Below are 23,412 nucleotides of genomic sequence, written 5' to 3' on the forward strand. Positions count from 1 at the left end.
TGGCTTGTGCTTCCTGATTGCAGCTTAAATAGTTTTGAAATATTAAAATATATAGTTTATTACTCTATAAGTATAGTCCATATAGTATATATACACTAAGTATATAGGTATAAGTATATAAGTACACTACATATACATGCTTTTATTAGATGTATATATATTTATTTAATATATATGTATATAAATCTAGCATGTATACACGAATATATACTAATATAAATAGTAATACATATATTATATGTATTACTATTATATTTAAAAATATATAAATATAATAGATATAAATGAATATATCCACACATATATATCCACATATCGATATGTACTTTAATTTATATATTTAATATATATGTTTTTATACTGATATTCCTTTTTACATATATACATTTTCACACACATATAAAGTTTAAATATATAAACAAATATACACACATACTTTGATACATATACTTTCACAGTTATATATTTTTATATATGTGTACTTTTGCACATATGTATACTTCAAATATATATATACACCTATATAAACATACTTTGATACATATATATTTATACTTATCTACTTTTATATATGCACTGTAATACACACATATAAATATATATACACATATATATACATTTGTACATAATTTATGTATACTTTTAAAATTATATGTACATATATAATAGAAATAGAAATACATATGTACACATACTTTAATATATATACTTTTATTGTTATATAATTTTATTTATATGTACTTTTACACATACATACTTTAAATATACAGAAATATACATAAACACATACTTTGATATATATACTTTTATAGTAATTTAATTTTATACATATGTACTATTATGCATCTATATACTTTAAATATACATAAATATTTACACACATATATATTTATACTTATAAACTTTTATATATAAGTATATATGTGTTTCACACACAATTAAAATATATACACATATATAGACTTTTTAATATATATACATTTATATACATTTATTTAACTATATTTATTTCTTTATATTATTTATTTATTTATACTCTTTTAATGATATATGCAATATACACACATACTTTCATATATATCCTTTAATAATTATATAATTTTATACATGTACTTTTACACATATACATACTTTAAATATACAGAAATATATACACATATATGCTTATATATATTTATACACTTTCATAGATGTACGTTCACACGCACATATAATATATACACATACATATCAATTTCTCTATATACTTTGATATATATACTTTTAAATTTATATATACACATATAGTTTAAATATATGTACATATATACACATACTTTGATATATATATTTATACTCATATACTTTTATACATATACGTAAACGTACACATATACATATACATATACATATACATATACATATACATACCTCTCTATATATTTATACTTATATACTTATATATATTAAAATAAATATATTTACTTATGATTATACTTTGCTTTATGACTATATACTTTAATATACTTATATATAGATATACTTTTACATATACATATACATATACATATACATATACATATACATATACATATATATATATGTGCAATAGGAAATAGTCTGTATTTCTATATAACTACAGAATAATGATCACCTGAGCACAATTAGCCGCTAATTGGGGAGGAGAAGCCGCATTTCCCAAACCTGCGGGCGCTGCTTTCCCACCTGGGCAGCGTTTCCTCATTAACCGGCTCAGCTCATTATAAACCCCGCGGGCAGGGGGGAATCCTGACCCTGGGGATAACGGGAACAGACCGCAATTCCCGATCCCAGACCTCAGGATAACGGGAACGGACCGCAATTCCCGATCCCAGACCTCAGGATAACGGGAACAGACCGCAATTCCCGATCCCAAACCTCGGGAGGGAGAGAACGGACCGCAATTCCCGATCCCCAGGAGAGCGGGACCGCAATTCCCAATCCCGCCCTCGGGAACACCGGGCACGGACTGCAATTCCCAATCCCGGGCACACCAGGTACAGACCGCAATTCCCAATCCTCAGGATACCGGGAACGGACCGGAATTCCCAATCCCATATCTCGGGATACCGGGCACAGACTTCAATTCCCATTTCCCATTCTCGGGCACACCGGGCACGGACCGCAATTCCCAATCCTAATCCTCGGACACACCGGGCACGGTCCGCAATTCCCAATCCTCGGGCACAGTCCGCAATTCCCAATCCCTATCTCGGGATACCGCGCACGGTCCGCAATTCCCAATCCTCGGGCACAGTCCGCAATTCCCAATCCCTATCTCGGGATACCGGGCACGGTCCGCAATTCCCAATCCTCGGGCACAGTCCGCAATTCCCAATCCCTATCTCGGGATACCGGGCACGGTCCGCAATTCCCAATCCTCGGGCACGGACTGCAATTCCCAGCGTCCCCGCGCCTCCCGGCCCTGCGGTGACATCAGCGCTCCCGGGCCGGGACTGGCTGGGCAGCGGCAGCGGCCGAATGTGAGCTCCGCTTTCCCCCCTTCTCCTCCGGGGCCTCCCCGCACCCGGCCCCGCCGCCCGGGAGCCTCCGTGGCCCGGCCAGCCCGGGGTGACACCGCGGGGACACCGGGGTGACAACGGCGGGGCCGCTCCCCGGGGCTTTCCCGAGGCTTTCCCGCTGCTTCCCGCGCTGTCCCGCGGCTCCGGGAGGGCGGAGGAGGCGCTTTGCTGTCATAGCCTGGCAACGGAGCGCGTGTGGTAACCGCGGGTGAGCGGGGAACGGCAGCGCCGGGGACGGGATCGGGGAACGGCAGCGCCGGGGACGGGATCGGGGAACGGCAGCGCCGGGCTCGGCTCCGGCTCCTCCGGCCGCCCCTGCCCCTCCGGGCTCGGCTCCGGTCTCGCTGGGCTGTGCCGGGGGCAGGGAGAGCAGCCGGGGAATGGCAGGTGGGACCCGGTGGCTGCGCGGGTTGGTCTCGGTGCAAGTTGGCTCTGGATGCGGAATGAGGTTTCTGCGCCTCCGGGAGGATAACTGGGGATGTCCGGGGGGGGAATAACAAACTCGGGGTGTCCGGAGGGGATAACTCGGGGTGTCCGGAGGGGATAACTCGCTTGGGCTGCCCGGATAATAACAAGCTCGGGGTGTCCGGAGGGATAACTTGGGGTGCCTGGATGGATGCTCGGGGTGTCCAGGGGAGAGGGATAATTCGGGGTGTCCCGGGATTACAACTAACTCGGGGTGTCTGAAGGGATAACTTGGAGTGCCTGGGAGGGATGCTCGGGGTGTCCAGAGGAATAATTTGGGGTGCCCAGAGGGATGTTCGGGCTGCCCGAAGGATAATTCGGGATATCTGGAGGGGATAACAAACTCGGGGTGTATAGAGGGATAGTTCAGGGTGCCTGGAGGGATGCTCTGGCTGCCCAAAGAATAATTTGGGGTGTCCGGAGGGATGATTGGGCTGCCCGAGGATTATTTGGGGTGTCTGGTGGGGATAACTAATTCTGGGTGCCCGGAGGGATAACTTGGGATGCCTGGAGGGATGCTTGGGCTTCCTGAAGGATAATTTGGGGTGCCTGGAGGGATGATTGGGCTGTCTGAAGGAGAATTTGGGGTGTCCGTGGGATGCTTGGGCTGCCCAGAGGATAATTTGTGGTGTCTGGAGGGGATAACTAATTTGGGGTGTCCAGAGGGCTGCTTGAGCTGCCCAGAGGATAATTCAGGGTGTCCAGAGAGATGCTGGTGGTTTGAACATCTGGAAGACCACCCAGGATACTGATTTCTGCTGATTTTGGTGATACTGATGTTGATTTCATGATCAGATTGCTGATGTTACAGTGATTTCTGCACAGCAACGTTGGCTGAGATTGCTGTAGTTTAAAAAAAAGTGTGGTGAGTTACTTTCCTAGTAGTGTTCAGTCCTGGTAGTGTTCAGATTTCTCAGAGCTTTCAGGTGGTTATTTGATACCAGTGCTGATAAAACTCAGATTTCTCCAGTTATCTCGTGGTGCTGAGCTCCAGAGCCTCCTAGCAGGAGGCTATAAAAGTTTTTCTCGAAGTGAATAGGAAATTTGAGAATCTTGCTGTCATCTTGAGATGTGTAGTAACTTCCCAACCAGGTAATGAAAGCATAAAACAAAAGCATTGTCTGTTTCTCTTTAGAAACGGTTTAGGTGTTTGAAGGGATGTTGTGACAGTGCTTTGTTCCAATCTGAAGCCCTGAGGACACCTAATTATGACTTTAATTTCACAAAGGGAGGAGGAAATCAAATGAGAAAAGTGGCTTTATATCTAATTCAAATAGTCTAATGAAATTAAGACACAAACTTTTATCTAATATTTAGTGTGTCCTGATCTCTGCTCAGCTGATTTAAAAGTTCTGTTTATTTGTCCACATGTTACAGCAGTTGTAACTTCAGTAAGTGTGGGTTTTCCCCATTCAGCAATGGATAGTTTCAGCATTTTTGTGCACTTTAAGATATATTTGGAAAGAGTTTGATTTAGTAGAATTTGAACTGTACTGGATAGGTCAGAATGAATTGGGAGAAATATTTTGTAACTCCAGCTAGGATTTTGTATTCCTGAACAAAAAGGTTTATTTTAGTACCAATAATCCTATTTTACAGCACAGGACATTATCTACAAATCAGGCACTTGTGGTGCCTTTGGATTATTTGTCATTAAAGTGAGTGGAAGTCCAGTAAAATCTCATTACCTGTTTGTTTAATATTCCCTTGTGTATCCTGGCACTTCCAGGAGATAATGGAGTGTGAAATGTGGCAGGAATTGTAAGTGAAGGTGAATTCCATTCCCCTTTATTTTCATGTAGCCTGCATTTAAAAAAGGTGAAACTTCAGAGTGAAACACTTAGAAATAGTGGGAGTGAAGTGTTCAGAGTATTTGTGGCTTTGGGCAACAATCAGGAGTGTAGAGGTGTAAGATCTATCATTAAAAACAATATTAGTAACTTTTTGAAATGGTTTAAGAACATGTCTGAGCAGGGCTTTGTTTCTAAACTATCTGCTGGCAAATTATTAATTTTTTTTTTTTAATTAAAGCAAGAATTTCAGTCAGTAGAGAGGTTATGAATTAGAGGCTTTAATAGAAATGCTGCAGAAATGATTTGTGTGTTTGGGTGGGGGTTTTTGGCTCAGAAAGAGGCACCTGTCAAAGGTATCACTGCCTTCTTTCAGGGATGGAATTGAGGAGCTGGTTGGAACCTCTTATCCCCAAAACCTTTCTGCCATGTAGCTTTGTAAAGCAGGCCTAAATATAAAATAAGTAAAAAAAAAAGATGTGTTAGAGGGAAATGTGGGTCTTCAAACCTGGCACCTGATTCTGGAGCTTGTAATGTGGTTGGAAGTTCTCAGGCCTTCCCCATTTCCTTCTGAAATCCCCTTTTTATTTCCCACTAGTGCAAGAAGCATCTCTTTGTGGCAGCCACAGATGGAAAATATATTTATCTCTGGGAGGCTGGAGCACAAGGGCAGCACCCAAAGCTGTTTTTGAGCACCTGTGTGAATTTTAAGCTTCACTTGTACTCTTGTGTGGGTTGTGAATTCCAAATGCAGCACCTGCAACAGTTTGGGAGTTTCCCATGATTTCAGGGAATTCCTGTTTTAGAGGGATCAATGGATTGTTGTTTGGGCTTCAGGATATCCCTGAGTGCTTTTGAAATCTACTTCTGAAGTTGCAAATAAGGGTTGTGGCACAGAGGTAATGATTAACCAGATCAATAATGTGTACGGTGAGGGGTGCCTTGACAGAAAAACAGCTGATAAAAGGTTGGTGTGGTGAGATCCCATTTCTGGGAGCGAAATCCAGGTTGGACATCAGATCAGCCAAATCCTTGGTGATTTGGTGCTGCAGGATGGGGGGAATCAGCCACAGTGGGATGTGGAGTCTTTGCTTCTTTTTTTGCCAGGGCTGGCATTAAATGTGTGAGAAGGAATTTCTTGTTGGGACTCAGATGTTTATCAGTTCTTATCTCTGTCACACTCTCACAAACCCTGAGTTCTGCAGCACTTCACTCCAACAAACTAAAAATGGAGCCCCATCTCTCTCTCTGCAAGGCCTTTGAAGGATCAACTGTCCAATTAACAAATGACACCTCAATTATTTTCACTTTTAACGCAGTAACTGGACTGGAGGAGCAGATGAGGGGAGGCTAGAAATGAGTTTTGTGTATAAATACAGCTTTGACAGACCTGGTAACTGCTTTTTTTGGGTTTTTTTGTTGCTTTTAACAGGAGAAGTTGTTCCTTGGGAGCCGTGATTCCAGCCTGCACGCGATGCTGCTCGCTCCAGAGGAGAGAACCTGGGTGCTGATGACAAGGACGTGGTCCAAGTGCCACCCCTGGGCAGTGCCGGCCACAGGTGAGCCCAAAACTGAGCTTTTGCAGGGCAGCAGAAATAAAAAAACTTGGCTGAGGGGTTTGTTTTATAGTGAATAACCATGTCACATAAAACCTCAGCACCTGGAGGGAATGTTGCATCCCAGGTGGAGCAGCTCTCCCTGGTTGTGTCAGAGTCATCCTCTGGTGATGGAAATCCAGCAGATCCTCCCAAGCTCTTCTTGGCTTTGTCAGACTCATCACAAAGTCCTGAAGAACAACTGCTGGAAGTTTCCATGCACCCAAAAAAATAAAAACAAACCCAAAAATCTTTGTTGGTATAAAATGAATATTTAGGTTCTTGTGTTAAAACAAAATAAACAAATGGCCTGTGAGCCTGTGAATATTCTTAATTGTAATTGGGCAACAGAACCCATGTATTGAACAAGCACCTCATAAATTTATTAATTTAATTTATTTATTATTATTAATTTATTATTTTTATTATTATTTATTTATTCCCACACACACCTTAAAATTGATTTTATTCACTTTTATTCCCACACAGACACCTTATTCCCCCTCCTTAAAATGTGCTCTTTTAAGGTGATTTTGACCCAGCTAAAAGGAGTCTGGCAGACTTGGGTCCTTTTCCTTTGAGAAAGAAAAGTTTCTTGATTCTTTGTCTGCTGAAAAGTATCCTTTCCTTTTGCTGCTGCAACAAATCTTTTTGGTGATGTGAGTTCAGGATTTAGAGGGAAGTCTTCAGTAATCTGCTATTTTTATAGTTTTATCCCTGATATTAAGAGGTCTGAATAACTTACCTATTTTCTTCCCTGAATTTGGTGTTTTACATGTTCTTTTTGCCTGTTTACTTCTGCTGGTTCATTTCCTGGGAAACCCAAAAAAGAAATTTAGGGATTTCTGGTTTGTTGTGGTTTTTTGGGTTTTTTTACTTTATTTTTTTACCCAGTGTTTTTTTTACCCAGAGAATCCCTGGCAGTGCACCCTGAATGAGTCAGGCAGTCCCCGTGTGCTACAGATTAAGATATCCATAGGTGAGAGTTATTAAAAATCTTCAAAAAGCCACAAAACAGCATGTTTTTATGCTTTTTTTATCCTGCCAAGAAACAAAACCCAAGGAATAAACAGGAAATCCTTCCCCTGCCAAGGAATGAGAGCAGAATCCCCTCAGTGTGGGTGTGATAATGCTGCAGTGCTGTTATTTGCTGTTGTTATCAGGGATGTTCTTGCAGTGCTCTGGGGCAGGGAGATCCTGCAGCTTTAGGATAACTGATTCTAAAAAGGCTTTTGGCTAATTTTAATGCTTTTTTGGAAAATCAAGAGCTCTGTCAGGTGGGATTTCATGTCAGTGAAAGCAGTTTCTTCTGATTGTACAATGGAGCAATATTTAGCTGTGGTCAGGTTATTTTTCAGCTTATAAAATATCTTCTGAGAGAACTCTTAATCTGATATGAGCCAGAAGCTCTTCTGACATCTAAAGAGGAGGAAATCCTTCCTAAAGGTGGTGAGACCCTGGAGCAGCTTCCCAGAGCAGCTGTGGCAGCCCCTGGGTCCCTGGAAGTGCCCAAGGCCAGGTTGGACATTGGGACTTGGAGCAGCCTGGTCTGGTGGAACTTGCAGGTCCATTCCAAACCCAAATCATTCTGTTCCAGTCCCCCAGATGTTCATAACCCTGGTATTATTTAGGATTCTCCATGAAAATTCCTAAAACTCCTTCCAGGTGGCCCAAGGAATCTCCCATGCTCTGCCAGCAGCTCCTGGCATCTTGGAATGACAGCCACGAGTCTGGAACTGCTGCCAGGGCTTTGGACAACCAAAGGGAGCAAAACCCTTCCAGTGGTGAGGAGCAACATGGGAGCGTCTGTCAATTCTTTTACTTCTTTTCTGCAAAGGTCAGGATTAAATGTGTGAGATGGAATTTCTTGTTGGGGCTCAGATGTTTATCAGTTCTTATCTCTGTCACACTCTCACAAACCCTGAGTTCTGCAGCACTTCACTCCAACAAACTAAAAATGGAGCCCCATCTCTCTCTCTGCAAGGCCTTTGAAGGATCAACTGTCCAATTAAGAAATGACACCTCAATTATTTTGACTTTTAACCCAATAACCAACCACCCATGGCTGCAATGGGGACTTCTTATCCAATTACACAAAACCACCCAAACCCAGGGAGAAGAAGGAGGAGAAGGAGGAGGCAGGAAGAAGAAGGACCAGCCTCCACCCCAAAACCTCCATCTTGCTTTATATCCATTACTTTATTCTAACCCCTTAAACTCTGAGTTTCCCACCCTGTGATATCACACACTTCTATCCAAACTCCACACCCACAATCCCAGTTCTGTCATTCCATTTTGGAAGCTTCTCCACGGCCTCAGGTCAGTGCAGTGTTCTCTTGGGGGTCAGTGCCTGGCAGCACAGAAATCTGAAATTCTCAATAATCAGAGTTCCAACCAGTGTCCTGCTGTGGAATCCTGGCTGAGAGAGGATTTTCACAGGGTTCAGGTCTCTGTTTCCAGCTGCCCATCTCGGAGAAGCCTCTATGTGGAAAATGTCTCGGACACATCTTTCACTGATCTTGCAGATCACAGAATCCCAGAATGGTTTGGGAAAGGACCTTAAAAATCATCTCATTCCACCCCCAGCCATGGGCAGGGACATCTCCCACTGTCCCAGGCTGCTCCAGCCTGGCCTTGGCCACTTCCAGGGATGTGGCAGCCACAGCTTCTCCTGGAATCTGTGCCAGGGCCACCCCACCCCAACAGGAAACAACTTTCTCTTAATATCTGATATAAATCTCTCCTTTTTTCTTGTCACAGATACCACAACAATATCAATGTCTAATAGCTTTGATGCTATTTAATTTGCATAAATTTATACCTGAAATATTAACATTTTACTGATGAGGTTGTGCTCATGTATTTCTCCTCAAAAGAAACTTTGGCAGAGAATTTAAGTCCAAGGAACTGCTTGAGGCTTTTGGAAATAGTGAATGGTTTTGGTAAATAGTTTTTTTTTGTCTGTTCCTTCACTGTTTGAATGAAAAAATTAGTCCAAAACACCTGTCTGGGCTTTAGATGTAGTTTTTTATTGTTGTTTTTGATGGTGATTTATTAGGACCAGTGGCTTTCCTGGAATTTGCAGGGGAATAAACTAAATAATTTGATTTTTTTCCCCCTCTTTTTTTTTTTTTTTTTTTTTTTTTTAAGGCAGCATTTAATTAATTGCTCTTTAATTCTGATTTTCCATCCCCCCCCTTTTTTTTTTTTTCCTGTAACTTGTTAGTGGTTCCTATGTAAACCCCTGAGGAGAATTCGGTGTTTGCCTGGGGGGAAGGACAGGCTCCAGTGTTCTGGAAGCACTGAGCCTTATCTAGGGTACATGAAGTCCCTCTTCTCCTGGGCTTTAGACACAGCTCCCATCAGCAGTGATGAATGGCTCTGGAAATAAAACATAAATCCATTTGTTACACATCCTATTTTTAATCTGTGCACAAGTATTTTATTCTCTGGCCAAGGAGCAGGAATTTCTCTGTCTGCTGCTCCCTGGTAGCCCAAACAGGACCGGGGCTGTGGGTGTGCTGCTAAATTCTTGTGGGATTTTGGCCTAATATTAGCATTTATTTAACCTAATATTTGGTTAAATAAATACTGCCAGGCTGTTCATATGTTCCGTGCTGTTTATATGGAATTTTGCAGGATATTTGTGTGGTCTCCTTGGGGTCTTAATGCCTCTAATTTTGTTATTTAATAGGGATTGGTTTGGGTGTGCAAAATCAGTTTGTAGCAAGTGATAAACTTGTGTAAAGTTTTTATTTATTTATTTAAAATAAATTTATTCACTGCAGAGTTGTTCTGCCCTGCTCTTGGTAAAAACACACATGACCAGAGAATATTTCTGCCCAACCTTTTCAGAAAATCTCCAGGAATGGAGATCTGAGTCTGGGACAGCCTTCAGTAGGCCAAGGATTAATAGTAAATTAAATTCAGAGAATTCCAGGTTTGAAGAGGCCTCAGATATCATCTGCTCCAGTCTTTCTTGGCATAAATAACCTTGGAAAAAATAATTTATTTGTAATATTCCTTTCTGCAGCAGTACTGGGTTACTTTTCTTTACCCACATTTTGCTCTGTGGAGTTCCCAGATGCCTCTCCCTTCTTCACTGGAATATTTTGTGTTTTTTGGGGTATAACAGGGATGATGGCTCTTGTTTTCCAGAGGGGATGTGTTTGCCTGGCACAGGTGCATTCCCAGTCTCATAGAGCTGTGAAGGTGCCACACCAACACCTAAAATGTGAAACCTGTGGAGAATTCCTATTGCTGTGCAGTAAGTCAACTCTGTTTATTTATTGCATTTATTTTATGCGTATTTATTTTTGGAGGGCAGATTTGGGTTAGTTTAAGGCAAGGGAGGGGACATGATTTAGACTTGATCCTTTTGTTGTGGTTACGTTACGCAGTGCTGAAAAATTCATTTATTTCAGGAAACAAAAGCCAAAGCTTTGCTTTGCTGCCTTTCCTGCTCACTGGATGAACATCTAATATTAAATATAATATTAAATAACATTTTTTTTTGCTCTGTTCCATGCAGGAGGCAAACCATGGACACCCAGTTGTTCTCCCCCTTCCTGGGAGCAGCCCCCAGTGCCCCCACGCCCCCAGAGCCCTCCCAGCTGTGCAGGGACTGGCTGGGGTGTGCTGAGGATTTTGGATCCCAAAAGGCCTTCCAGGAGTGCCCAAAAAAAAGGTATCAGCATCCCTGCTGGGGCCTTGGGGCTGCTGGGTCACTTCTTGTGTTACAGAACAAATTCTGGATATTTTTTTGGGAGAGTTTCAGGCATCTCTGAAAACTCAGCAGGTTTTCTTTGCTCTGTGGTGGTTATTACTGAGGTTGTGAAAAAGGTGTGTGGGTTTTTTTTTTTTTTTCCATCCTAAAGCCAAGTGATGGTGACAGAATATTGCCTTCTTTGGAGGGTGATAGAGACTTTTATTGGGTGATAGAGACTGACACAGCAGCTTCTGATGAGAAAATGTCCTTTTAATGAGCATTTCTAATAACTCACTGCATGTTTTGTATCATTTGCTTAATAAGAAAGGCAAACTCTGAGGTGGGGAAAAAGTGGAGTATACTGGCTCACAAGGTGCTGAAAGGAAACAGTTAAAGAAATACATGGATTGTGAGAAACCTTATTTTTTTTTTACTGGTTTTCAGTGAGAAGTGTCAGAATGATGTTTATTTTTGAGTAAAAGATCACACAGCTTTGGTGTCAGCTGTGAGAGTTAATTTTAATCAAGGAGTGGCAGTTTGCTAATTAAAATATATTTTCTTAAATCAGCCTTTGGATTATTACAAAGTAGCTTTAAAAACCAAAAAAGTTATGGAATTGGAGTTAATCTATGTCTGCACCCATTCTGAGCCTGTGGATATTCAGAATTCCTTGAGGCCTCCCTAAAAAAAGAAAAGAAAAAACTTTGCTATTTGGCCAAAGCACATAGAAGATCTGGTTATCAAATATCAGTTCTGCATTCCCAGAACATTTTCAAGAGTCTTTGCACTTCTGAGCATCCTAAATTAAATCCAGGTCCCTTAGAGAAGAAACTGGGCAGTCATGGGGTAAATCAGGGACTGAGTTAGAGGTGAAATTGGTGAGATCTGAAAAGCCACCAGAGTGTGATTTTCACCGATTTTCACAGTGGCAAGAGATTAAAAATGTGATTTTTTTATGAGTTTGTCCCAATTTTATGATCTCTGTTAATCAGCAAAGTCAGTGAGCAATTGTGTGGCAGCCAAGGGGGCTTGGGTAAGATGGGACCAGAAAATCTCAAATCTTCAAGAACCCTGAAAGGTGAGGAAGGAAGGGAAGTTTATTGGAGCAAAATAATGAGGATAGAGAGAAGGAGAGCTTTGTAATTCAATTATGAGGAAGAGTCAGGAGTCATTACAAACAACTCCATGAAAATCTAATCTTGCACCTCAGGTAAAAAGTTGGGTTTGTTTAAAAATTGTTGGAAGCCTTGAGTGTTTACCAGAAATATTTAGTAAAATTTTGACCTGTCCAGAAGGGGATTGAAAAGTGGTTCAAGTATATATACCTTACGAATAAATTATTTTTTTGGAAATTACATAATAAGTTTTGAATTATTTGGCAGTAGGTAAATTAGAGTGCTCCAGACTTTGAGAATAGTGATTCTATTTATGCTCTAAACAAGACAATCAAGGTTTGAAGGAATGTTTATGAAACAGTTTTTTTTTCTTGGAAAGAGAGGAGAATTTTTGGCGCTTGGAAAGTCTCTGGTAAAAAAAGAAAATAATTCTACTTCTCTTGGGCTGTAGAATTCACAAATGCAGGAAGGGATTTCTGTAGAGGGATGCTGAGGATACAATAAATTCAGAACTAAAAAAATGCTGCTTTTTGCCTGTTTTGTTTAGGAGAAAACTTTAGGTTTTACTTACTTAACACTTTTACTCTGGGTTTTTTTTTTGTTTTTTTGTTTTGTTTTGTTTTTTTCAGGGCACCAATAAATCTTTCTTACTCTGGCAATGGCCCTGATGTGTTTGGGTTGGTGTCGAGCATTTTAGAGGAGCCAAACAAGCCAGAGCCAGCTACAGATTGGTGAGTTTGTTTTGATGATTCTTACAATTCCTGTGCTGGTTTTTATGCCCATTGTCACACATATATGATAGAGATTTTTAATTAATTAATTTGAGTAATGACAGCCCTTCAAATCCCCTTAAAATGTGGAAGTGTTTTTACTTCATTTGCCGGTATAAAAAACAATACCGAGCTGTTAAAAATGCAAATTTTAACAAGTTTTCCATCAGCTTTACAGCATTTGAAGAGGGGGAAAAATATAATTAATTTTAACCAGTAGAGAGTTGACAGAATACAGTGGAATCTGAGATATTTAATAAATCCAAATAAACGCTGCATTTCTGAGCGTGCAGAATAAACAATGTGGGTGATGAGATTTCACAGAGCACTTGCTCAGCTGCAGTGGGAATATTCCTCCTGTTTTTGAGGAGAGCTGTGCATGATGTGTGAATTATTTTAAAGCAAGAAATGATTTAAATCCTGACGGGAGGTTGGTTTAACTCTGTTCCAGGAATTCTCTATCGAGTTTGTTCCCCCCTGTGTGGGCACCTGATCTGGGCAGCAACGGGGAGTTCCCAGGGCTGCCAGCTCAGCACTGGGTCCAAACCAAGGATTTTCCCACCCTGCTGGGCTCCAGCTGCCCCCAGGAACCCCTGCAGGAGCCTCCTGAGGTGGAGATGCTGCACAGAGGTTTGGGGGACCTTCAGCTCCTCGAGTCTTGGCTCTCTCCCTGTGCTCATCCCAGCAATGCCCTGAAGAACCCTGAAAATTCCTCCTTGCAGAACAGCACCGCAGCTCCCCAGGAAGGGTTTTCCTTCCCAAATGGGGGCTGCAACCAGCATTATGACCACAGGAGGTTAAATGGAGATTATGAAAAATGTGGGTCCAGTTTTAGCCCATTTTCTGCTCGGAACAGGATGAAAGAAAGCCCCAGCGCCCAGAAGGAGTTTTGGAAAAGAGGAAAAGCTCTGAAAAATAATGCTCAAGGACAAGCTAAGTATTCCCCTGATCTTTCCAATCAGCCTGGTGATAACTCTTGGGATAAAGTACCCCAGGACAGCCACCTGTTCTCTAAGAGATATGAGAATTTCCCAGCTGCTCACAAACTGCAGTCACCATCCCTTCATTTTTTCTACCCATCCCCTAAAGAAAATCCATTTTCTGGAGAAATAGGCAGAAAACCCCAGGAAAGCCATGTGCAAAATGGCCATTGTGGCTTTACTGTGGGGGATGCTTTTAATAATAATAATGAGTGTAAGATGAATATGGGCCCTAAGGAAAGCTCTCCTCAAGCAGCTGAATATGATTTATCTGTGAAAAACACTGTGCAAAATGGGAATCACTCCTCCTACCAGGGGTGTGCATGGCTGGATGGGAACAGTCTGGCAGCTGCTGCATCTGAAATTCCATATGGAAAACAAATGGCAACGAGCCCCCAGTCCTCATCAGGGGTTTCCACCATGTCTGGGGGCTCTCCCACCCACCAGCCTTTCACACAGCCCTCCTTCTACTCCCAGCTCCTACCCACCCTCCCTCCCAGGAAAAATGGGAGGTTACAGACATCAAATGGAGTTTCCAGTCACTTTGGGGTTCCTCATTTCATCTCAGAGAGCCGGAAGCAGATGAGACTCGTTGGAAGGTCCCAGGAGGATGCTGGGGTGCGCAAGGACGGGCGGCGACGCAAATTCCCCGTTCGATTTTCACCCGACTGGCTCGGGCAGCAGAAAGCTGCAGGTGAAGATCATGCTGAGAAATACCACAGGTTCCCAAGGAGGCAGAGCCAGGAAAGTGGCAGTAAAGATGACAGAAGAGGCAGAAGGAATTGGATCCCTCGTTTGGGATCTACGGCCCCACACCACCAGCCTTTCAGCGCGTTTCCAAAAAAGCACGAGCAGAGCGGTGGCAGCTTGTCAGATTTCATCAATCCTTCTCTGCTTCCTTCCTTCCCATTCCCGTCTGATTTTAAACCAAATCCCAGCTTCCCTCCATTTAATCACCAACTGTTTCCACCAGCAAACCCTTTCTGTTTCCCTCCGCCGCCGTTTCCATTCTCAGACCTCGTTGATCTTTTTCACTGCGACGACTTCACCCCCTTGAGTCCCTTCATGGGTGATCTCTCCCCTGGGGAAATCCCTGCCCCCTGCTTTGCCTTCCCAGCCCCATTTAACAAGTTCAGGCCTCCCAGGAGCCGCAGTGGCCCCGCTAACGAGCTCCACGTCCGCCTGGAGGAGTGCCACGAGCAGTGGAGAGCTTTGGAGAAGGAGAGGAAGGAGGTAAAACACAGCTGGTGGTGATTTCTGAAAAAGACTTGGCTGGTTTTAAGAGAGAAAGTTTTATGGTGTTTATTCTTTGGCTTGTTGGGTTTTTTTGGCCTTTTTTTGGGTTGCTTTTGTTTGTTTTTTTGTTTGGTTTTTACTGTCCATGATACAGTCACAGCTTTCTCTTCTGTTTGTTTTTTTCTCGTTGTAGTAAATCTCTGGCTGTAGTAAGAAAGAAAATGAAGTATATAGTCCTGGGCACTCTCTGTGTGTCTGTAGAGAAAGCCTACAATATTTTTCTTGTTTCCAAAGGGAATTTCAGTTTATGCTCCTCTCATTACAGTCATTTTCCTGCTTTAGACTCACTTCCAGAACTGTTGGCAGGGGGAGCATCACACTGATAATGAGGGTATTGCACTTGGGAATGAAAACTCTGTGCTCCAAAGAGGGAGGAAGAGCTTTCCCAAGAGGAGTCAAATACCTGAATTCCATGCCAGGTCTCAGAAAATAAATTGTCCCTAATCCCTGGTTCCAGTTATGCACTGGGTGTTACTCCCACGTGTGTCAAGCCTCCTGATCACTGGATAAAGGTGTCTGAGCAGGCTTGACCTGGAAAACTTCTTTTTCTTTCCATCATCAGCTGTGGGGCCTTGCTGATGGACCTCTGGAATTGTGAATGGAGGTGCCTGTGTTGTTCTCTCATGGGTGCCTTCAAATAAGACTCCTCTCTGCCTGTCTGGCCTTCCAGGAATGCTCTGGAAGTGAGAAAGGGATGGTTCTTGATCCAGTGCTTGTCTCCTGTTCTCAGGCAGGATTTAGGACAATTAAGTTTTTTGCAAAGACCAACTCATAGTTTTTGTGTCCTGCTTTTTATTTCATCATGAAAGGAGGGTTGTTTATCCTTATCCTTATTAATCAAAGGGGCTTAGTTGACCCCTTGCTGTGGTCCATTCCAGTTTTATCCCAGTGAGCTGCTCTGGGTTTCTCAGGGTGGTCTGTGGTTACAGATTAGAAATTGTTCTCAGTCCTTCAAGCCATAGCCTGGCTCCCATTCCTGCAGGCAAACCACATTCCTCAGGAGAGAGAAGGAGAGAGAAACTCCACCTGGTATTTGATGTAATTATCTCTCTACCCTGTTTAATCACTCAGCCCTTTTAGCTCTCTGAAACTTGTTCCTTGCAGTTGCTTTGGGGTCACAGCTTACCTGTCTCCTTTCATAAACCCCACTTTTCTGGGGATCTCACATTTAAAGCATTTCCACAAGTTAGGAATTGTCTGCAATAATGAATGTGCACATAGTTTACTTAATTGCTTATTAAATGTAATTCTTAATTACCTGGTGCCATTATGTGAATCCATAACCTTTTCTCCATCCCTTTTTTTTTTTTTTCTGGATGCTGTTCAGGCTCCTCAGGTGATGAATACAGATGGAGTCAGCTCTTGTAATCCATCTTAGGTCAGGACAGGGACTAAATAATAATAAGTAATACTAATAATAAATAATAGCAGGTAAAGCAAAAAGAGGAGGACTTCACCACATACTTTTAGTACAAATATGCACAGCATGGACTTAGACTTGAGTGCAGCACCTGACCCCTCTCTCTTATATCCATGGTACCCTGGAGAAGGAATGAGATAAGGAATCTACTGTTAGCTGTGTCTTTTTTACTCAAGTGTAAGAATTTCCTATGCAAAAATATGTTTGGTGATGTTTAGTCACTGTCTGTGTTAGACCCTGGCTAAGCCACTCTTTCTCAGTGGAAGTTTGGCTGTTGTGTTAAAGATTTTCTCTGTTAAAGAAAAATATCTTCTGGCTTAAAGAGCTGATATCAGTTTATGTTAAATGTGGGTTCATGCTGATGCACTTGAGATGTGATTTATGCTGCTGTTATCACCTGGTTTTATTTTTTTTGTTGTTTTTTTTTTTTAATCATAATATGTGACATTTGAGAGAAGCAGTAAGAGGTGTTGAACTCTGAGGGAGAGGAGAATTAGAGAAATATTCCTGCAAGGAAGCTGGAGAGGGACTTCTGTCAAGGGCATGTAGTGATAGGTCAAGGGGAATGACTTCAAACCAAAAGAGGGCAGGATTAGATTAGATTTGGGAAGAAATTTTTGCCGTGAAGGTGGTGAGGCCCTGGCACAGGGTGCCCAGAGAAGCTGTGGCTGCCCCTGGATCCCTGGAAGTGTCCAAGGCTGGACAGGGCTTGGAACACCCTGGGATAGTGGAAGTTTGCAGGTCCTTTCTCAACCCAAATCATTCTCTTGCAAATTCACATTCAGGGAGTTTGGGATTAAACCAACAGTGGTTTAGTGTTTTCCTCATGGAAAAAGGATGGAATTGCTGCCTGTGAGGGTGGGCAGGCCCTGGCATGGGATGCCCAGAGAAGCTGTGGCTGCCCCTGGATCCCTGGGAGTGTCCCAGGCCTGGTTGGATGGGGCTTGGAGCACCCTGGGGTAGTGGAAGGTGTTCATTGCAGAGGGTAGAATAAGATGAGCTTTAAGATCCCTTCCAACCCAAACCACTCTGGGATCCTGTGATATTTGGGAATGTTTTTCTGTCAATGCCCTCAGAAGCCGATCGGGCCCTCACTCCTAATCCGCTTGAAAATTCCAAACGGCGCCAAAACCAGATTGAGCACCCTCTACTCACCTCAAACCATCACACTGACAAATTATTTCCCTTTCAGGCTGAAGCTGACCTTGCAAAGCACTTCCCAGGGCAGCCCAACCCCAGCCCTGTGCCACGGCTCCCTGTGAATCCATCCCGCGTGGATCGCCTGCTCACTGACCAGGCCCATGAGCATGCCCGGGTATGCCTGCACTCTTGCATTTGTCTGTTTATTGATCAACAAATCTGGGATTTGTTTGTTTATTCATCAGCTGCAGTGGGTTTGGTGGTTTTGTAGTGGTTCTCTTTGGCTGATAGTTGGAACTGGTGGTTGGGTTCCATCCCGCGTGGATCGCCTGCTCACTGACCAGGCCCGTGAGCGCACCCGGGTAGGCCTGCACTCCTGCACTTCTCCTGGGATTTGTTTGTTTATTTATCAGCAAATCTGGGATTTGTTTGTTTACTCATCAGCCTCAGGGGGTTTTGTGGTTTGGCAGTGGTTCTCTTTTGGAACTGATAGTTAAGCTCCCTGACAGTTGGAACTGATCAGTGGAGCTCAGTGCTGGGGTTTAGTTGAGGTGTTGGGGCTTGAGTTGGGCTCTGTGATCTTTAAGGTCTCTTCCAACTAGTGATTCTGTGATTTCTGTGAACTGAAAAGGTGAAATTTGGGGTGGTTTTTTGGATGGAGTGGTATGTTAAGAAAACAGCCTTTTTAACTTGATTAAAATAGTTGTCTTTTAAACTATAAAAATATTCTTTTCAATTGATGAAAATATAATTGTCTTTTAAACTATGAAAATAGTCTTTGAAATTGAAGCTAACCAGAGGTTAGCTTCTTGGAGTTATTGATAGGGAAGTCTAGTTGGAGGGGTGTCATGTTTTTGATTGCTTTCTTGATTTTCTTTAGGTTATGAAGTAATCTCTAGGAGTTAGAAGTCTTTTTGTGGATGATAAATACAGGACTGTTTGTGGGTGTGATGTGATTTTTTTGCAATTGTTGTTTTACTAAATTTTCAAGGGTGCTTAGGTTTTGGAGGGTTTTTTGATAAAGTTTACTGATTAATTTAAATGGGGTTATTAGTTTTCTGTGGAATGATGGGTTTTGACATGGTCTCTATTAAAGATCTGCTTCAAGTTTTGCTCCCTACTGGGACAGTACATCTTTCATATGGGGAGAGGTTTCTGTATAATGAAGGGATGTGCTGTTGCTGTTTGATCTTTGTGAGGGTATTTACTAAATTTGGGAGAGTGGGAAATAGTGAAGATAAGAATTTAAGAAAATTGTGAAAGCAGGCCTCAGGAACAGAAAGAGCAGAGAACTTAGAGCAGCTGCAAAGTCTGAAAGTAGAAAAGATACATTTGTACAGCAAGCAAGGACATGAAACAATAACTTGAGTTTTCTGCCAGGTGCTTGCCCTGATTGGAAGAATGGAGAGGCTCTGTGGTGCTCCCCTGCACAGGAACATCTCCAGGACCTTAGAGCTGCACCTGGAAGCCATTCAGGTGACCCAGGCACGTCGGAAGGATGAGATTGGAAATGCTGCAAACCCCCAGAGTCACAGGGGGCCACGCTACAACAATGAGAAAGGTAATGCTGCCCATTCCTGCAGCCCTCAGAGCTTTTCCAGGGGTTTAATTGTGAGTATGTTCCACCTAAAAATGTAAATTTTTAATAACGAGCAATTCTTGTCACTTCAGCAAGGAAGTTTGCAAATACACTCTTGTTACTTTTTAAGACTTTAAATTACTTTGAGTACTATTGGGTTTTTCTTTTTACTTTCCTGTTACTATTTTTAAAAAATTGCTATTTTTTCCTCTTGACTAGAAGACAACTGTAAAAACTCCTCAGTGACATTATTTAACCATAAATTGGTTAAAAAGCAAAAATGCGCTCATTTTTAGGCAGGTAGAATTATTTCCTGGTATGGCTAAACTTTCTTTTCTCTTCAGCTTATAAAACAATAAAAAAATTGCCAGTATTGTGCAAAACAATTGTCTACCTTACCAAAATCACAAACCCACCAGGAATGACATTGTGTGTTTCCCAAATTCTGTTGAAGTAAAGCCAGGATAACCTGTAGCAGCAGTAAATGTGGCAATTTGTGTTTTGGGGTTAAAGATCGTATTATTTTTCTTCAGAAAATACCTGGGTCTCAGAACAAAAGAGGAATTCACTCCTTAATGCTGAAGTGAAGTGGACAGTGAAGTTCCTTTGGCTGTGGAAAAGCTGTTCTTGTGATAAGCTGGAAAGAGAAGCAAAATGTTTTGCTTTTGCAATTCAGGTGTCAAAAATTAAAATGTAAAATGTCATGCCCTTAAAACAATAGTCCTATATGCAAACTAACTTTTAAAATAACTCCTAAAAGTTCCATGTGACTTTTTAACTCCAAGTGTGAGTCAGGAGTAGTAGGAGGAAGGTTCTTGGCCAGGCAGGAGAGGTAGGACACAGTGGTTAGGTGGATGATTATGATTAGATTTAATGGCAATATTTCGGACTTTGAATTATTGGGCTAAAAGTAAAAATAATTTAGGTGTCATTCCTTAATTGGACAGTTTAGCTTTAAAAGACCTTGTACCAAGAGATAGTTGGCCATTTTGTGCCTGGTTAATGAAAGGCTGCAGAACTCACTGTGAGACTGTGACGTAGGTAAGAAATAAAGAACATGTAAGTCTAAACATGAGCTATTGTCTCAAGGGCCTTCAGTCCTGACCCAGGACATTCCTCTGACTGCCCTGGAGGGCTCCAGACCCTGGCAAGGGGCTCAGAGACCATGGCAGAGTCACAAACACCTGTGCCTTTGATTTTAGCCCATGGAAACAATTACCAGCTTTGTGTGAGGAGTTACAAACCACAAGAGTTTTAGTAGAATGATAGTGAATTTTTCACAGGGTGAAAAGGTAGAATTTTGGGGTTTTTTAGAATGGGGGTTCAAGAGGCAAGATGGAGGAATCCTGTCTTTCTCCTTCTTCTTCTTGCCCTCCATCTTCTGCTGTGATGTTGGCACTTTTGGATTGGTTAGAGTAGAGACAGACTGTCTAACATAGGTGATAGGTATTGGAAAATTATTGTAAACAAAGTAAACACCACCCTGAAGGTGGTCAGTGTGCCATGAACCAACCTGCCAGACAGATCTCAGCAGGTCAGAGAAAGAATTTTCTAGATAACAGAGAATAAACAACCTTGAGAATGACAGCCAAGGAATTCAGTCTTCTTCTTTGATCTCGGACCTGGGAAAAAGAGACTTTCCAACACCTCGGGGTCATCTTGACACCAAAGATCCCATCATAGAAACCAAAAGCTGGTAATAACGTTTCCAGGCTTGTCCCCTGATGAGTTTTCCCTGTGTTGCAGGTGTGCTGGCCCTGGCAGCTGCCCTGCGAGCCCTGGCTGGAGCCACACGCGCAACTCGCACCGCGCTCTGGTGCGCGCTGCAGCTGACCCTGCCCAAACCCCCTCCTGCTGCACCTGACGACCAACAACTCCTCCTGCCAGAGCTTCGTTCTTCAAGCACAAGCAGCCAGGAAAAAAGCAGCCTGGAGCAGGAAAGCAGGGGAAGTGGAAAAGCTGAGGAAGAGAGGAAGATTTTGGAATAATCGGCGATAATAAATGGAAAGCCGAGGATGGGGAGGGAAGGGCTCGGGTCCTGCCCAGAACCGCCCAGAGATGGATGTCACAGGATGTCAGGAGGGGTTCATTAAAAAAAAGGGTTAGTTAAGGTGCCTGGTCAGTGCTGCAGTTGTGGTGCTGTGATTCTGGTGTGGACAAACACAGCTTGTGGTGGTGTTGATGCAGTTGAAAATTTCAGGTGTCTGCTGCTGAGAAATTTAATGTTCAGGGGAGCTGAACAAGAGCTGAGCTTTTCTCCTGTGCTTACCCAAAGCTCTGAGCCCAGCCAGGACCTGAGCATCCAGAGTCTGGAAAAACTCAATTCTCTTTTTTTTGGCTAATGAGACAATTTAGGATATTTAAAGGTACTCAGTAATCATTCAGGGTTTGTTTTATTTTTATTTTTTGCACCATGTGTATGTAGTTCTTTCCAGAGCCAAAGTGATCACTGAGTAGCTTGCACCCCATCACTGTGTCAGGAGCAATCCACACTGCTGTGGTGATGTTTTTTGGGACAGGTTATCTCTGTTTGACAGGAATAATCAGTGTTCAGTGCTGGTTTTGTGCAGCCAGTTCAGTTTCCAGCAAAACCAGTATGAGATGTGCTTTTCCATAGAATTACCCACTTTGATTTTTCCACTAAAAAAGTGGATTTTTGTAGCTTTGCAGTGTGAACTGTATGGAAGTGCACATTAGCAGGTGTTAGAAAACTTGCTCAGGATTAGAAATTAGATTCATTGGTACCTCAGTGGGGTTAAAACCAGTAACAATATAACATAGTATGCACTTACATAAAAAAAAACTATTATTTGTTACTAATATATGTTCTTGGTACTATATTTTTTTCAGACACATTCCATATTTATTTTAATGTTTTCATTGAATGTTTATTTTTAAAATCTATTTTAGTAATAAGAAGTTAAATATTTTGCCAAATCCTCTGAATAATCAGATTTAGTTATTTACTCAGGAACTCTGTATATTATTATATAAATATACATGTGGTATATAGGGTTTTTTTGGGAGAGGGATGTTTGCAAAATATTTACACAAACCTAATTATGTACTAGGTTACCAAAGCTCTTTCACTGATTATTTTTTTGGTGTGGAAGGTTTAATATAGTTAATTGCTGTTAATTAGTCTCCATTGTGTGGCTTAGACAATCAGAGTGTGGTTGTTCAGGGTGAAAACTAGTGAAGAATAATTGATCCAAGCTGTGATCTTAGGGCATTTAGGAATATTTTAATGCTTTAACAACTGTCTTACTGTTCCACAGTCTCCTAACATGTACTAATAATTAAAGTTCTTGAGTATCAGGATATTAATGAACAGCTTTGGAGAGCAGTTGTTGGGTTAAAAGTGAATTAAGTTGGGGATATAAGCAAAATTTGAAGGACAAAAATGAAGATTTTCATGTCATGTGGTGTTTGGTGTCAAATTTGACATTTTTGTGGGTAATTATAGAACTGTTCACATATATATTTGTACTTGCAAACTTGTTCCAAATGCAGTTGTGTAGTTCTGGATCTGTGGATGTTTCTAGAGCAGATTTTGTCTCAGTAGTGCCATCCTTAACTCTGTCGAGGCGTGGAAATTTGTAGCTAAAATTTACCCAAGGCCTCACTGTAATCCACTGAGTGAAGTTTAAAAGCAAAAGTAGATAGAAATCAGATCATTAGTGTAGCAAAATTATGTTTTTTCCCTCTAAAAAAAAAGGTGAAATCCACTTAAAAGATTATTTCCAGCCTTAGCCTAAAAAACAGGTACCAGGGTTATTTTAGTGTGTTTTCTCTCTGTGTACATGGAATTTATTTGCACAAACTAATTCAAGAAGGGTCAATCTGCATTTGTGAAAGTGATTGTGCTGCACAGCTTAAAAGTGGAGTTTGCAGTATTTCAGTTCCTGGGTGATTTGGGGGTTTAATTACCCAAATTAAGATTAATTTACCATTGCTGTGCTGGCAGGAAGTCAGAATTTCAGGGTCTGGATATTGGGGTTTTTTTCTGTTTAC

At 41.9% G+C, this 23,412-nt stretch overlaps 1 protein-coding gene and 1 long non-coding RNA gene across 2 annotated transcripts; both read left to right on the forward strand.

Moving 5' to 3' along the window:
- Positions 1–6,256: 6,256 nt before the first annotated feature.
- Positions 6,257–10,982, forward strand: LOC128935657 (uncharacterized). The gene is made up of 3 exons (XR_008482952.1): positions 6,257–6,354; positions 10,549–10,657; positions 10,922–10,982. It is a non-coding gene; the product is annotated as an uncharacterized LOC128935657 (long non-coding RNA).
- A 6-nt stretch (positions 10,983–10,988) lies between these two features.
- On the forward strand, positions 10,989–21,406 carry LOC128935238 (meiosis-specific coiled-coil domain-containing protein MEIOC-like; the record flags this gene model as incomplete). Its single annotated transcript, XM_054273398.1, has 6 exons — positions 10,989–11,077; positions 12,843–12,944; positions 13,435–15,196; positions 17,872–17,994; positions 19,200–19,380; positions 21,145–21,406. Coding segments are annotated over 6 exons (2,499 nt in total), but the record flags the coding sequence as incomplete, so codon positions are not given.
- Between the last annotated feature and the right edge of the window lie 2,006 nt (positions 21,407–23,412).

This window comes from Melozone crissalis, unplaced genomic scaffold (assembly GCF_028551555.1).
Source record: "Melozone crissalis strain CALT ecotype California unplaced genomic scaffold, PUWL_Pcris_2 ptg000016l_1, whole genome shotgun sequence".
Taxonomy (NCBI): Eukaryota; Metazoa; Chordata; class Aves; order Passeriformes; family Passerellidae; genus Melozone; species Melozone crissalis.